Source organism: Hypanus sabinus, chromosome 11 (genome assembly GCF_030144855.1).
Source record: "Hypanus sabinus isolate sHypSab1 chromosome 11, sHypSab1.hap1, whole genome shotgun sequence".
Classification (NCBI taxonomy): Eukaryota; Metazoa; Chordata; class Chondrichthyes; order Myliobatiformes; family Dasyatidae; genus Hypanus; species Hypanus sabinus.
In genome coordinates, this window is record NC_082716.1 from 107,149,440 (window position 1) to 107,160,080 (window position 10,641).

Consider the following 10,641-nt stretch of genomic DNA (forward strand, 5'->3'; position numbering starts at 1 on the left):
TTTATTTGCAGTATTTGCTTCTTCTGTATTTGCAGTATTTGTTGTCTTCTGCACTCCGATTGAATGACCTAGTTGAGTAGTTTTTCATTGATTCTGTTATGGCTACTACTCTAGAGATTTGTTGAGTATACCCACAAGAAAATAAACCTCAGGGTTGTATATGTACTTCGATAATAAAATTTCCTGCGCACTTTGGAAAAGTTTTCTTTTGCAGATAGAAGGTGTTGAACGTCTGAAACGAGCTGCCTGAGGAGGTGGTAGAGGCAAATTCATTGTTTAATAGGCTTTGGGATAGGAAATGAGTTGAGGAATCTGGGCTTAATGCGGGCAAATGGGATTTGCGTAAGCAGCCAGCACAGTCGGCTGAGGAGGATAGGCAGGAAGTTCCCATTTCTGTGCTGTTGAATGCTCTGATACTAAGGCTGCACTCCCAGCCTTGAACCAAAGCAGCTTTGTCTGGGAAGTGGTTCATAGTGGAAGAATGGCTGACTAGATGCTGAGGTATGCGCTGGGGCACATCATCAGTGACGTAACCTGGGGTCATCGGGTGTTTCAGGTTTTTCAACACCAGGGACCCAGCTAGGGTTGATCAGGCCCTGGCTTGAGTCCCAGCAGTACAGGTCCATGAGTAACAGCTCTTGCTCCACTCAACAGCATCAGTGACTGTCCTGTTGGCTCTATTCTTTGCAGCCCCTGTAATGCCAAGGAGAGAGTAGGCTCTGCACAGTGAGCAGCCTCTACACCCCACCTCGATAGGCTCACATTGTGCCCGTCTCTGACACTGCTCTACCAGCTCTTGGGATTTGGCATTTTTTACCTGCAAACACCTCCAGTTATATCAATGCTCACAATTGGAGACATGGCACTGGGCTACTTAAAAGCTGAAGCATCATTCAGAACAGAAATTGGGAACACTGAAAAGGGGAAGAGAAAGTGCAACATTTAGAAATTTTAGTACACTTGCGTAACCAACACTTCCATAAAGCCTTTCGCAATGCTGTGTTGTCAAGAAGCATTTCCCAATTAAAGACGAGCTTGTAGTGTGTTGTAAGGTAATAAAAATACCCAGCAAACTCTCACAAACAACATTATTATCATGACAAGATCATCTGCTTTTAGTTATGTTGGTTGAGAGATAAATATTTGCCAGATACTAAGTGAGATTTCTCCTGACCTCTGAGATAGTTCCACCTGAGCGGACCAACAGATTCAGAACCAGGTTTATTATCACTAACATACTGTTTGTCATGGTCCCTTCAGGTTGTTACAGCCATGGGTGGAAATGCGGATAAGCTGCTACTACCATTAAATGCTCCCAATGGCACGAATCTCAAATAGTCCAGCCCCTAGCCACACACACACAAAACGCAGGAGGAACTCAGCAGGTCAGGCAACATCCCTGGAAAAGAATAAACAGTTGACGTTTTGGGCCGAGACCCTTCATCAGGACTGGAAAGAAAGATGAGAAGTCAGAGTAAGGAGGTGTGGGGAGGGGAGGAAGAAGTACAAGGTGGTAGGTGATAGGTGAAACCGGGAGGGGTGAGTAAAGAGCTGGGAACTTGATTGGTGAGAGAGATATTGGGCTGGAGGAAGGGGAATCTGATAGGAGAACACAGAAGGCCATGAAATGAAGGGAAGGGGAGGGGCATCAGAGAGAGGTGATGGGCAAGTAAGGAGACGAGGTGAAAGAGGGAAATGGGAATGAGGGATGGTGAAGGGGGAGGGGCAATTATCTGGAGTTCGAAAAATCGATGCTCGTACCATCAGGTTGGAGGCTGCTAAGATGGAATATAAATGGTTGTTTGTCCAGCCTGCGCATGGCCTCACTACAGCAGTAGAGGAGACCATGGACACATGTTGGAATGGGAATGGGAAGTAGAAGTGAAATGGACACATGTGGCTGAGCTACGAAGCCCAGCAGAATCATCTCTACTGACAGGAGAAGGGGCAAAGACACCTTAAACCCAGTTACTTCAGACAGATGGGCCTCGTCAGCCGTGGTGGTCTGCACACCTTGGAGAAGGAAAACTCATCTCAAACCAATGCTGCCTTGCAGCTGTACCTGCTCATGGGGACGGCTTCGAGAGTGAACCCCGAGGGAAAAACCCGGAGCTGCAGTGCCAAAGGCAGTCCTACGTCGACTGGCAACTCCTGCAAACGCTACTGGTGCAAAATTGTATCGGTTTCTGTCGTTCCTTTGGGTTCAGCAGATTTGTGGAGGGAGGAGCTTACTACACGGGCAACAGCTTGCTCTGCATATTGCACTGCCCTGGCCTGCGTATCTACACACTAGGACGCGCTGTCTGTGGTCAACCCTGGCCGACTGAGGCCTCACTGTATGTTGTTGTTTAATGGCAGCAGAACCAATGAACACTACCTCACTATTTTTGCATGACCTATTTATTTATTCGGTTGCTTGTTTGTTTGTTTATTTATTTATTGAGTTACAATGCAGACTAAGCACTTCCTATGCTGCCCAGCAACCTCTGATTTAATCCTAGCCTAATCATGGGATAATTTGCAATGACCGTTTAACCTACTGAGTGGTAGCTCTTTGGACTGTGGGAGGAAACTCATGCAGTCACGGGGAGAATGTACAAACTCCTTTGGACTGGCACTGCAGCTTGCAGTCGATGAGGAGTCTGTGGTTGTTATTTTATTTTACGTGTTTTTTGCTCGTTCTTTTCCCATTGAGCCAGCTGTTGCCCATTTTGGTGCTTGAGTGTTGGGGTTTGAAGTTTTTCGTTGACCAGGTGCCAGGGTGTTCCTTTGTTACGTGGCTGTCTGTGGGGAAGGTTGTAAACTGCACGCATACTTTGAACTCTGGAGTACATTTCCTATTGTAATTTATAGTATCTTCATGTATTGCACCGTACTGCGGCCACAAAACAACAAATTTTGCAACGTAAATGATGTCAGTGATAAAAAACTTGATTCTGATTCCCATTCAAAAGAACAATGCAAACATAAATACTGATAGTACAAGTTACAAAAATATACCAACAGTAGAAAGAGGGATGACAAGCTAGAGTTCATGGTTTCATGGTCTGTTCAGAAATCTGATGGCAGAGGGGAAGAAGCTGTTCCCGAATCATTGAGTGTGTGTCTTCAGGCTCCTGTACCTCCTCCCTGATGGCAGAGGGGAAGAAGCTGTTCCCGAATCATTGAGTGTGTGTCTTCAGGCTCCTGTACCTCCTCCCTGATGGCGGAGGGGAAGAAGCTGTTCCCGAATCATTGAGTGTGTGTCTTCAGGCTCCTGTACCTCCTCCCTGATGGCAGAGGGGAAGAAGCTGTTCCCGAATCATTGAGTGTGTGTCTTCAGGCTCCTGTACCTCCTCCCTGATGGCGGAGGGGAAGAAGCTGTTCCCGAATCATTGAGTGTGTGTCTTCAGGCTCCTGTACCTCCTCCCTGATGGCAGAGGGGAAGAAGCTGTTCCTGAATCATTGAGTGTGTGTCTTCAGGCTCCTGTACCTCCTCCCTGATGGCAGAGGGGAAGAAGCTGTTCCTGAATCATTGAGTGTGTGTCTTCAGGCTCCTGTACCTCCTCCCTGATGGCAGAGGGGAAGAAGCTGTTCCTGAATCACTGAGTGTGTGTCTTCAGGCTCCTGTCCCTCCTCCCTGATGGCAGAGGGGAAGAAGCTGTTCCTGAATCATTGAGTGTGTGTCTTCAGGCTTCTGTACCTCCTCCCTGATGGCAGAGGGGAAGAAGCTGTTCCTGAATCACTGAGTGTGTGTCTTCAGGCTCCTGTACCTCCTCCCTGATGGCAGAGGGGAAGAAGCTGTTCCTGAATCACTGAGTGTGTGTCTTCAGGCTCCTGTCCCTCCTCCCTGATGGCAGAGGGGAAGAAGCTGTTCCTGAATCACTGAGTGTGTGTCTTCAGGCTCCTGTACCTCCTCCCTGATGGCAGAGGGGAAGAAGCTGTTCCTGACTCGTTGAGTGTGTGTCTTCAGGCTCCTGTCCCTCCTCCCTGATGGCAGAGGGGAAGAAGCTGTTCCTGAATCACTGAGTGTGTGTCTTCAGGCTCCTGTACCTCCTCCCTGATGGCAGAGGGGAAGAAGCTGTTCCTGACTCGTTGAGTGTGGGTCTTCAGGCTCCTGTACCTCCTCCCTGATGGCAGAGGGGAAGAAGCTGTTCCTGAATCGCTGAGTGTGGGTCTTCAGTCTCCTGTACCTCCTCCCTGATGGCAGAGGGGAAGAAGCTGTTCCTAAATTATTGAGCGTGGGTCTTCAGGCTCCTGTACCTCCTCCCTGTTGGTAGCAATGAGAAGAGGGCATGTCTTAAGTCAATGCTGTAAGTACAAAGTGCATTTATTATCAATGTATGTATACATTATACAACCTTGAGATTCATCTCCTAACAGGCAAACATGAAACAAGGAAACCCATTTAAAAAAAGACTGTCAAATGCCCAATGTGCAGGAGAAAAGACGTGCTGACAATCAGAGTAAGCAATTAACACTCAGAGCGGAAGTTCGCCAAAATGAGTCCACAGCCATGAAGGCGCAGTCTTTTGAAGACGTCCTTGATGGAAGGGGAGGGTTGTGCCTGTAATGGAGCGGGCTGAGTCTACAAACCCCAGCAGCTTATCCTGTCCATTGGAGCCTCCGTATCAGATGACGGCTCGATCCGTCTCCACGGTACCTCTGTTGAAATCCGCAAGAACCTTTGGTGACAGACCAACAATCTCCTCAAACTCCTATCAAAGTAGAGCCTGGGCCCCACTCACATTGACATTAAAAATAGACCAGGAAATGCTGGACTCAGCAAGTCAGGCTGCATCTATGGGTGGAGAAATAGAGCTAACGTATCAGGTCAGTGACCCTTCACCATTGCTCAGTAAAAGTCAAAGGGAAATTATTATCAGAGTGCTATATGTCACCATAAAATATTTCACCATATCCATGTCATGATTTACAGGAAAGTAATGAAATAAGATCCTGAAACCACAAGATATAGGAGCAGCATTAGGCCATTTGGCTCATCAAGTCTGCTCTGCCATTTCATCACGGCTGATCCATTTCCCTCTCAGTCCAGGAGTCTCCTGCCTTCTCCCCGTATCCCTTCATGCCGTGACCAATCAAGAACCTATCAACCTCAGCCTTAAATATACACACATGCTTGGCCTTCACAGATTCACCACTCTCTGGTTAAAGAAATTCCTCCTCATCTCTGCTCTAAGTTTCGATTCTGAGGTTGTGTCCTCTGGTCTTAGACCCTCCCATTATAGGAAACATCCTCTCCACATCCACTCTGTCGAGGCCTTTCACCATTCGATAGATTTTAACGAGGTCACCCCTCATTCTTCTGAATTCCAGTGAGTACAGGCCCAAAGTCATCAAACGCTCCTCGTACGATAAGCTTTTCAATTCTGGAATCACTTTCATTACTTTAGTGAGGCACACACAAATCACATGGTAGTATCAAGACGTACACAATCCATGTATTTTTACATGTACATTTATTTTTCATTACATGAATTATATAAACAACAAAGAGTGCTTTATCAAACAATACACTCACAAGATTACTCAAGTATTACTGAAATATGAAAAACACAACACCCAGCACAATCTTTGGACTGTGCCTGGTCGTTGGTGTGAACAGTGCCTCTCTCCCAGGATCTTCTGCCCCACACTTACCCCTGCAAGTAGCCCAAGTACTACATATGCCTACACACCACAATTTGCCTCCATTCAGGGCCACAGACAGTCCTCCAGGTGAGGCGGCACCTCACCTGCGAACCTGCTGGGGTCGCCTATTGTTTTCAGTGTTCCCAATGCGGCCTCCTCTACGTTGGTGAGACCCGTTGCAAATTGGGGGACCGCTTCATCGAGCACCTCCGCTCCGTCGCCACAAGTGGGATTTCCTGGTGGCCGAATATTTTAATTGCGATTCCATTCCCATTCCAGCATGTTGATCCACGGTCTCCTCTTCTGCCAAGATGAGGCCCACTCAGGCTTGAGGAGCAACACCCTACATTCCGCCTGGGTAGCCTCCAACCTGATGGCATATCGATTTCCTCTTCTAGTAAAAAAATACCCTCCCCCCCCCCCACTCTTCTATTCGCCACTGCGGTCATTTACTTCTTATCTGCCTTTCACCTCCTCCTGGTGCCCCTTCTCCTATGGTCTATTCTTCTCTCCCGTCAGATTCCTTCCTCTCCAGCCCTTTACCTTTCCTAGCCGCCTGGCTTCACCTATCACCCCACATTCTTACACTGGTATCTTCCCACTTCCTCCTCAGTCCTGAAGAAGGGTCTCGGCCTGAAATGTCGACTGTTTATTCATTTCTATAGACGCTACCTGAGCTGCTGAGTTCCTACAGCATTTTGCGTGTATTACAACACATTTTGATGTGCAGTACATGTGACAAAAGGAAGCTAATCTTAATCTGATGTTGCAAAGAACTAATTTTCATAGCATTTCTATCCTGCATATACATCTGCCTCCGCCAATAAACAAAGTCAAGAACTTGTTTTTACATGTGTGAGCATTAACTTTCTCCTTGTGAAGCGCATGCATTGATCACTGAGTTGAGTTGCCGTAGGGAATCTAACCAATTGCTATTGATTTTCTTCAATATAGAAGCTCTGTAATGTATTCATTCAGTCATAGAAACAGGCCCTTCAGCCCTTCTAGTTTGTTGCAAACCTTTTAATCTGCCTAGCCCCATCTATCTACACCTGGACGCACCTCCATGGTGTGCAAAAGACTTAACGCACATAAATGTAGCTAGGGTGCCTAAGACTTTGCACAGTACTATATTTGTCAACGTGGGGCAAGAGGAAAGGATATTGGGAATGGTGAGGGTGGGGCACAGCAGGCCAGGTAGCAGAGAAAGGGGGTGAGGGGTGAGAGGGTCCAGACACCTCCCCGCCCTGAGACACCAGGCAAGGTCATCAGGTTCCAAACAATTAGTTTATTGATCAATACAGAATGTCTCTCTGGTTCTTCCCACTCTCTCCCCTCCCTTCCCCTTTTCCCAACCATGAGTCCCCTCTCCCTGCCCCCTTCCCACTCTCAGTCCACAACAGAAACCCGTATCAGAATCAGGTTTATCATCACTCATATACGTCATGAAATTTGTTTTGTTTCATGGTATCAGTTCAGTGCAATACATAAAGTTACTATAGTACTGTTCTCAGACACTCTAGCTACAGATATATATATATACTTCAGACTTCTGCACAGTACTGTATGTACCCAAATTTCTCTTTATCTCCAGTTCACTTAATTCAGAAACCTAATGTGGATCGAGCAACTGCTTCACACAATCAAATGGATTAATAAACAGTTTTTCATTCCTGTAGTAATGAAATGATCTTTCACCTGGACAGATTCTGCAAACCCCAGATGACTGGAACCTGTTTCCTGTTTATTATTGATTTATTGAGATACAGCATGGGAAATGTCCCACCGGCCCTTCAATCTGCACCACCCAGCAACCCCTGATTTAATCCTAGCCTAGTCATGGCACAATTTTCAATGATCAAGTAACCTGCGAATTGGTATGTCTTTGGGCTGTGGGAGGAAACCCACACAGTTATGGGGAAAACGTACAAATCTTCACAACCGCGGTCACTGGCACTGTAAAGTGATGTGCTAACCACTACTATGCTACAGCGCACGGGGGCAGTGGGTGGAATGCCCCTTTTCTGAAGGACCGCAGAATCGTTTGTTGGCGTTCAATGTGCCGCGTGTTCAGAGACGCTCTTCTGCACAGCGCTGTTGTAAAGTTGCATCGCCGTCTGCTGCACAGGATCGAAATAAACTGCCGAGAGTTGTCAGATCCATCACGGGCACTAACCTCTGTAGCATTCAGGGCATCTTCAAGGAGTAAAGTCTCAAAAAGGCGGCGTCCATCGTCAAGGACCCCCACCACCCAGGACATGCCCTCTTCTCATTGTTACCATCAGGAAGGGGGTACAGGGGCCTGAAGGCACACACTAAGCAATTCTGGAACAGCTTCTTCCCCTCTGCCATCCGATTTCTGAATAGACATTGAACCCGTGAACACTATCTCACTACTTTTTAAATTTTTTTTTAACTTATTGACATACAGTGTGGAATAGGCCCTTCTGGCTCTTCACTCCACGCCGCCCAGCAACTCCCAATTTAATCCTGGTCTGGTCACAGGACTACTTACAATGACCAATTAACCGATGAACGTACACCTTTGGACTGTGGGAGGAAACTGGATCACCCGGAGGAAACCCAGGCGGTCACGGGGAGAACGTACAAACTCCTTACAGACAGCAGCACTTGGACCTCAGACACCTGCATCTGCATGAATGCAGCCCAGAGTCACTTTGGGTGTCTGGAGTGAGGGTGAGAAGAAGGAGGTGTTTGAAAACTGTATGTAATTCAAAGGAACTATTGTGGATGCATTGTAACTATGGAATTGTCCACTGTAACCATTGATCTTTAGCATATAAAAATGTCATGTAATATTGGGTCAGACAGGCCTCTTCTTCCTAGACAGGCTCGAAAATGATGCCTGCTGCTGGTTTTGCTGAATAAACACTCCTGTGTCCACCAGCTTCAGTGTCTCTTCAGTGACTTTGTTCACAGTCACAGCACTATGGTTAGATGGACAATTTTCATCCTGCATTGGAGCTACTTTCAGAACCAGCCCTTGGAATCACTGAAACACAAACAAGGCAATTCAGTCCATCACATACACCCTAGCCCTTCAAATTTTGGGAATACTGTGAATGGAGCCGAAGAAACACCAGTACCTCCTCGGCAGTTGTCCATTGCATTCAACAAAGTTCATGACAAATGCCCGTGATTCTGATTCCCAGTCTGAGACCTGTGCGGGAGAGTCTGCAAAGTGGGGCAGTTCCACTCTCTCAACCTCGGCAGTTCGGGTCCAGCAGTTGTCACAAACTGGGGTCTTCTTTGTTTGCAGTAGTCCCCTCGAACCACCTTCCTGGCCACTGTAGATCTCATCCAGCCAGCCCACTAGAGCTGACTTTGCATGCTAGGACAGGTATGTTCCTGTCTCACTGGGGTACGAAGCTCGTCAGCAACCCCCACCCGGTTTAGCCCGCCTGTCGAAGCAAAGTACTGGGATGGGGCTGTGTCGCACGCAAACAGCTACTTGGAGCCACAGGTGAGGGCTGAATGTCCAGTGGGGACCAAAGGTGAGTGAGCTGCCCCTGAATGGACAGGACAAGCTCCTTCACCAGATGTGCTTCCCTTCCCTGGGCACCCCAGAACCTTCTTCACTGTGTACCAAACAGCAGCCTTGTCTGCAAAACCTAGTCCCATCATCAGGGGATCAGCAGAGCTGTAGTCAGCGTGACACAGTTACAGCTCAGGTTGTCAGAGTTCAGAGTTCAATCCTGGCATCCTCCGTAAGGAGTCTCTGTACGTCCTCCCCGTGGAAGGTGTGACTTTCCTCCAGGTGCTCTGGTTTCCTCCCAATGTCCAAAGGCGTACCGGGTAGGTTAATTAGTCATTGTAAGTTGTCCTGTGGTTAGGTTAGGGTTAAATGGGGGGGGGTTGCTGAAGCAGCACGGTTTGAAGAACTCTGTTGTACCTCAACAAAATGCTGAGGATTGTACCCTGAAGGTCAATCAGGAGTTGTAGGCCGAGGGCCCAGAGGCCTGTCCTGCAAATGGAGGACTGTCTCTGTATTTCAGAGGGTGGGAAGGAGGAGAACACGCCTTGTTTTGCTCTTGTTGCTTTGATGCTTGTTGTGTTCTGTGTTGTTCTGCTGAGCGTTGTGGGCACGCCATGCTGGTGATGGAATCTGTGTGGTGACACTGGCCCCACAGCAATTCCTTGGGTGTGTTAGTTGTTACCACAAACGAGGCATTTCACTGAATGTTTCAATGTACGTGTGATAAATAAATCAGGATCTTTACTTTGACCACCTAACCCTGAGTATCAGTGTTTTCCAAAGACAAGAAACATTTGAAAACATAAATCTATTGCCGTTAAGGTTTTGAATTGGATTCTTTGATGCAATTACCATGTTAAAGAATAGCACTCAAAAATATTATTGCAAATAACAAGACTTTTGCAAATCCAAAGCAATACACACAAATAAATGCAAATAACTGTATTTCACTATTTTCCCGAATACAGCTTCTGTAGAGAGAATTGGGAAAAAAATACAATTCTATTGTTCTGCATCACAAAACAAATGACAATCAGTGAAGTAATTTTGATGTGTTGCGAAGTTACTGAATTTATTACCCCTGAACCAGTGTGGATAACTTCACTCACCACAATGAGCCTCAGGTCCCACACCACCAGGTTCAGGAACAGTTATTACCCCACAACCATCAGGCTTCTGAACCGCTGTGGGTAACTTCACTCACCACAATGAGCCTCAGGTCCCACACCACCAGGTTCAGGAACAGTTATTACCCCACAACCATCAGGCTCCTGAACCGGTGTGGGTAACTTCACTCACCACAATGAGCCTCAAGTCCCACACCACCAGGTTCAGGAACAGTTATTACCCCTCAACCATCAGGCTCCTGAACCAGTGTGGATAACTTCACTCACCACAATGAGCCTCAGGTCCCACACCACCAGGTTCAGGAACAGTTATTACCCCTCAACCATCAGGCTCCTGAACCAGTGTGGATAACTTCACTCACCACATTCAGCCTCAGGTCCCACACC

General features: G+C 47.2%; 1 protein-coding gene across 6 annotated transcripts in view; it reads right to left on the reverse strand.

The window, feature by feature from the left end:
• zgc:85932 (uncharacterized protein LOC405875 homolog) overlaps positions 1-10,641 on the reverse strand; it is a 118,725-nt gene that overhangs the window by 17,628 nt on the left and 90,456 nt on the right. Inside the window, exon 20 of one of the 6 annotated variants that reach the window (XM_059985048.1) lies at positions 4,006-4,249. The exons of 4 other annotated variants lie outside the window; for them this stretch is intronic. In XM_059985048.1, coding sequence (XP_059841031.1) covers positions 4,212-4,249 — 38 coding nt within the window. In that variant the 3' untranslated portion in view covers positions 4,006-4,211. Of the gene's footprint in view, positions 1-4,005; positions 4,250-10,641 lie in introns of those variants that run through there. One more of the 6 variants, XM_059985044.1, reaches the window with a different exon arrangement.